Here is a 5,863-nt window from a genome sequence, read left to right as displayed (position 1 = left end):
GTGCCCGGGGCCTCGGAGAAATCGGACGGCGAGTCCCTCGACGCTGCCCCGCTCGTCTGCAAGTCAGCCAGTGCCCAGAACCTGGTGGGGCCCGGGCAGCCCCCCCTGCCCCACGCAGCCCCCCTGCAGAAGTCACACAGCGTGGTGTCTGGGGCACGGGAGGTGGCCCTGCTCACTGCCAGCCGAGCAGAATGGCACGGAGACCCTCACCCACCCATCCCCTCCTCGGGGCACCCCATGGGCCAAGGAAAAGAAGTCAGGAAGACCCAAAGCCCCAGTGCAGCTGATGCCATCCCACCAGCTGATTCCAGCCCCACCCAGGGGCGTCCCCAGGAGCACTTGTCCCCCCTGGGCCGTGGGAAGGTGCAGAGACATGTCACCTACACACCCATCAAGAGCATCAGTGTTGACAGCTCCCACCTGCCTGGACGGGTGAGGGTGGCAGTGAGGAGGACCCCCCCACCACCCCCTGTCCGTTACCAGAGCCTGGGGCTCCGTGCCACACCTTCTAGGGACAGCCCAGAGCCACCTGGGGACAGCCCGGAGCCACCCACGGACCCCCCAGCACAGGAGGGAAAGCCAGAGGGGACAGCAGAGGAAGATCCAGGACAGGAGCATCCCCTGGAGAGGAGGGGCCAGCTGAGGGCCATGGCCTCCATCCCAGCACACGTCTGCCCCTGGGAGCTGGTCCAGGAGGAGATCCTGAGCCAGAAGCAAAAAGCCAAGGAAGCAGCAGACTCAGGGACCCCCCCACGGACCCCCCAGCACAGGAGGGAAAGCCAGAGGGGACAGCAGAGGAAGATCCAGGACAGGAGCATCCCCTGGAGAGGAGGGGCCAGCTGAGGGCCATGGCCTCCATCCCAGCACACGTCTGCCCCTGGGAGCTGGTCCAGGAGGAGATCCTGAGCCAGAAGCAAAAAGCCAAGGAAGCAGCAGACTCAGGGACCCCCGGTGACACAGTGGCCCCCCCCCCGAGCCTGAGGCCGTTCTCCCAGAGCTCCCTCCGTGGCCTGGGACTTGCCATCAAAGCCTTCAACCACACCAGGGGGAAAAGCATCCTGAGAGGGAAGAGAGAAGACAAAGGGAGCTCCAGGAAGAGGGACCATGAGCAGGAGGGGGGAAGCAGGAAGGAGAGGTCCAGCCTGGCAGGGAGATCAGCTGTGTCCCTCGGGGGGATCAGCCAAGGCTCTGCCACCAGAAGTCCTTGGTGGAGTGGGCAGAGGCCTGGCAGTGAGCCCACTGCCCACTCGTGGGGGAACAGCAGGGCAGAGGGGCAGTGTGACAGGCCAGCCTTGGGGACAGGCAGTGCTGAGAAACTGGCAGAGGAGCCCAGCGCTCCCCAGGGGGATGTGGGTGCTGGTGGGGGCCCAGGGCCACCCTCAGGGGTGCATGAGATCCCACCCTGTGCTGGTCACCGAGAAGGAGCAGAAGGTCCCCGTGAAAGCCCAGCAGGGGCTGGTGGTGGGACAGCACAGACCTGTCCCCAGCAAGAGGCTGAGGCCCTAGAGAAGGAGGCTCCTGCTGCCAGGGTGAGCCTGACCACAGCAAAGGAAGGGGAGGCTGAGGGGGGCAGCAGGACCACCCACCCCCCTTCAGACCGTGCAGAGGTGGAGCAGCCACGTGCAAAAGCCCCTGCAGGCAGGTCCCACCCACCCACTGCTGGTGGGCAGGGAGAGGCTGCCGAGGGGACTGGGGCTGAGGTTTGTCCCCGGGGAGCCTCAGGCATCCCAGCAGGAAAAGGAGCCTTGCTGCGCCAGAAGGCTGTGGCTTCCCAGGAGGACAGTGAGGTCCTGCTGGGAGAGGAGAGCCCGGGCTATAGGCTGAAGAAGAGCAGCAGCCAACCTGAGCTCCTTGGTCCCAGGGAGAGCTGGGGTGTCAGGAAGGTCTCCCCAAGGAGCCGGAGTCTGGAGATGGCCCCGGCTGCTCTGGGGACAGCTGGAAGGACAGAGGTCTGTCCTGGGGAAAGCTGGGCAGATTCCAGCATGAAAACAGAAATCTATCCCTTGGAGGAGAGCGAGGGCACTCCAGGGAAAGGTGGCAGCAAGGGGGAAGCCCCCCACCCTGGGGAAGAGCCAGGCATGGAGAAACCACCAGCACCTTCAGAGGAAGTGGGCAGCAGGGAGGGCAGGAGGGCTGAGGTTTGTCCGTGGGAGAACAGGGAAGGGGAAAACACCATTAGAGCAGAAATCTGCCCCTGGGACATGGAAGGGGCTCAGCTGGAGGAAAAGAGGCAGGAGGGAGGGAGGAGGCAGCTGGCCAAGGGAATGAGACCAAAATCAGGGGGTTTTCTGGGAGAGCAGGAGGGCCAGGGCAGCACCAGCAGTGAGGGACCCCCCCCAAAACCTGCTCCCAAAAGCTCTGAGCTGCCAGATGTGACCTTGAGGAGCCCAATGAGCGCTCGGGCTTCGGTTTGTCCCTGGGAAGTGGCAGGAGCTGACAGCAATGCAGGAGAAGTTTGCCCTTGGGAGAGAGGAACAGCCTTATCTGATGCAGGAAAATCACACGATGGTGACATTTCCCAAGAGGAGGATGGGGCTTCCCCACAGAGAGCAGCCCCGAAAGCCACACCAGAGACCACAGGCAAAGGGAGCAGCCAGGGAGGAGCCCCCAGCCCTGGGGAAGTTGTGGAGCAGCCCAGCATGGGAGCCAGAGGAAAACCCCCACTGCTGCTCAAAGCATCATCTAAGCAAGTGGGAACCATCGACAGCAAAAAGGCCAATGTTTGTCCTTGGGAAGTGGTGGATGAGCCACTTCCTAAAACACAAATCTGCCCTTGGGAAGAACATGCAGCTCCACTGGGAAAGGAGAAACCAAGTCAGGAGACATGTGGGACTTCCAGAGGGGAAAACAAACCAGGATCTGGAGGGCTTGAAGGTATCAAAGCAAAGCTGGCAGAGAAGGGTGGCCAGTGGCTGGAGCACAGGGACGCTGGGACTTACACAAAGTTCCTTAAGAAAAGCCTGGAGCTTTCAAAAACAGAGTCCAAGAAATCCCAGAGTGTGGGGAGCATAAAGGAGGAGGTTTGTCCCTGGGAGAGCATGGGAACAGAGCAGCCCCCAGAACAACCCCGCAGCAGGAGCCCCAGGCTGCCCAAATCACCTTCCAAGAAATCCCAGAGCGTGGAGAGCCTGAAGGCAGAGGTGTGTCCTTGGGAGGCTCCTGAGCCTGAAGCCACTGAGAAAGCAGAAATCTGCCCCTGGGAGGTGGCTGCTCCACCATTAAGTAAAGAGAAACCAAGACTAGAGAAAGATGCTCTGTCCACAGTGAGCAGAAGCCCTTCAAAAGGTCAAGGGCTCCACAAAAAGACTGGAGAAGGCACGTCTGCAAAGGAGTCAGTGAGTAGAGACCGGGAGTCCATCTGTCCCTGGGAGAGCACAGACACAGAGGGAATCTCCCCGGGGTCCATCAGGAAGAGCACAGAGCTGCTGAAATCCACTGCCAAGACATCAGAGAGCATAGGGAGCAGGAAGGCTGAGGTCTGTCCCTGGGAGAGCACGGACACGGAGCAGCCCCCCGAGAAGTCCCACTCTGGGATCCCTGCACTGCCCAAAGCATCCTCAAGGAAATCCCAGAGCGTGGAGAGCCTGAAGGCAGAGGTGTGTCCTTGGGAGGCTCCAGAGCCTGAAGCCACTGACAAAGCAGAAATCTGCCCCTGGGAGGTGGCTGCTCCACCATTAAATAAAGAGAAACCAAGACTAGAGAAAGATGCTCTGTCCACAGTGAGCAGAAGCCCTTCAAAAGGTCAAGGGCTCCACAAAAAGACTGGAGAAGGCACGTCTGCAAAGGAGTCAGTGAGCAGAGACCGGGAGTCCATCTGTCCTTGGGAGAGCACAAAGACAGAGGGAACCACTGTGGGGTCCATCAGGAAGAGCACAGAGCTGCTGAAATCCAAGACATTGGTGAGCATGGAGAGCATACAGGAGGAGGTCTGTCCTTGGGAGAGCATGGGAACAGAGCAGCCCCCAGAACAACCCCGCAGCAGGAGCTCCAGGCTGCCCAAATCCCCTTCCAAGAAATCCCAGAGCGTGGAGAGCCTAAAGGCAGAGGTGTGTCCTTGGGAGGCTCCAGAGCTCAAAGCCACTGAGAAAGCAGAAATCTGCCCCTGGGAGGTGACTGCTCCACCATCGGGTAAAGTGAGCAGAAGCCCTTTGACAAGTCAAGGTGTCTTGAAAGAGACTGGAGAGAGCACACGTGCAAAGAAGGAGACAGTGAGCAGAGACCGGGAGTCCATCTGTCCCTGGGAGAGCACAGACATAGAGGGAATCTCCCCGGGGTCCATCAGGAAGAGCACAGAGCTGCTGAAATCCACTGCCAAGACATCAGAGAGCATAGGGAGCAGGAAGGCTGAGGTCTGTCCCTGGGAGAGCACAGACACGGAGCAGCCCCCCGAGAAGTCCCACTCTGGGATCCCAGCACTGCCCAAAGCATCCTCAAGGAAATCCCAGAGCGTGGAGAGCCTGAAGGCAGAGGTGTGTCCTTGGGAGGCTCCAGAGCCTGAAGCCACTGACAAAGCAGACATCTGCCCCTGGGAGGTGGCTGCTCCACCATTAAGTAAAGAGAAACTAAGACAAGACAGGGGTGCTCTGTCCACAGTGAGCAGAAGCTCTTCAACAAGTCAGGGTCTTTTGAAAGAGACTGCAGAGAGCACATCTGCAAAGGAGACAGTGAGCAGAGACCGGGAGTCCATCTGTCCCTGGGAGAGCACAGACACAGAGAGAACCACTGTGGGGTCCATCAGGAAGAGCACAGAGCTGCTGAAATCCAAGACATTGGTGAGCATGGAGAGCACAAAGGAGGAGGTCTGTCCTTGGGAGAGCATGGGAACAGAGCAGCCCCCAGAACAACCCCGCAGCAGGAGCTCCAGGCTGCCCAAATCACCTTCCAAGAAATCCCAGAGCGTGGAGAGCCTGAAGGCAGAGGTGTGTCCTTGGGAGGCTTCTGAGCTCAGTTCCAGCGATAAAGCAGCAATCTGCCCCTGGGAGGTGGCTGCACCGCTGCCAGAGGAAGGAGCAGCCCAGGGGAAGGGGAGTTTCCCACCAAAACAAGCCGGTGCTTCCAAATCTCAGGAGAAGGGGAGCAGGGAGCGTGAGTCCATCTGCCCCTGGGAGAGCCTGGGCACGGAGGAGCCCTCCTTAAAAACTGCAGCAGGCAAAGAGCCGCCCGGGAAGGCGGGCAGCGCCGGGAGCAGCACATCTGGCAGCTGCCCCCGGGGAGCAGCACAGCCCACCGGCTTCACACCCGGTGTGCAGCCCCAGGGGGCTGAGGGACTGTCCCCCAGCGGGCCGGGAAAGCCAAAGCTGGTGGCAGGAGCCAGCGAGGTGTCCGCTCCGCTGGGGAAACCCCCGGGCGGAGCTGAGCACAAGCCCCGCACCGGCCCGGGCATCCCGCCCCCTCGGGTTTGTCCCTGGGAAGCAGAAGAGGCTCCACCAGCCCCCGCCAAGCCCAGCACAGACAGCAGGAAACCCTCCGAGGTGTGTCCGTGGGAGGAGGTGCAGAGTGTGGATCCCCCCCCGGCCCTCCAGGTGCAGGGCAGGGCGGGTGTGAGCCTTGGGGATGGAGACAGGGCTGGGAGTGGAACCAAACCCGACGTCTGCCCCTGGGACCACGAGTAGCTCCTTCCCTCCAGCCACCAGCTGGGTGCAGACACAGCTTTCTCCAACAGAGGGTCTCCAGCTGAAGGCTGCTGCCTGCCTGCACAGCCCGGGGAGGGATGGGAGTGTCCACCAAAGCCCAGGGCATGGCCGTGCTCCCAGTAAGCTCCAGTGGTGGCCACCAAAGCCAGCCAGGCTTGGGGACCAGCAGCAAGGGGACAGTTAACATCTCCTGCCTTCAAACACCACCCACAGGTACCAGGCCCAGCACA

At 61.0% G+C, this 5,863-nt stretch overlaps 1 protein-coding gene across 1 annotated transcript in view; it reads left to right on the top strand.

Moving 5' to 3' along the window:
- GPR179 (G protein-coupled receptor 179) overlaps window positions 1–5,612 on the top strand; it is a 9,844-nt gene extending 4,232 nt beyond the window's left edge. Inside the window, exons 10-11 of the mRNA XM_010006971.1 lie at window positions 19–432; window positions 771–5,612. Coding sequence (XP_010005273.1) covers window positions 19–432; window positions 771–5,612 — 5,256 coding nt within the window. The remainder of the gene's footprint in view (window positions 1–18; window positions 433–770) is intronic.
- The last annotated feature ends 251 nt before the right edge of the window (window positions 5,613–5,863 follow it).

The sequence above is a fragment of the Chaetura pelagica genome, unplaced genomic scaffold, assembly GCF_000747805.2.
Source record: "Chaetura pelagica isolate M959 unplaced genomic scaffold, ChaPel_1.0 scaffold311, whole genome shotgun sequence".
NCBI classification, from domain to species: Eukaryota; Metazoa; Chordata; class Aves; order Apodiformes; family Apodidae; genus Chaetura; species Chaetura pelagica.
Note: the sequence above shows the minus strand (reverse complement) of the source record. Positions and strands in the feature narration are given on the sequence as shown.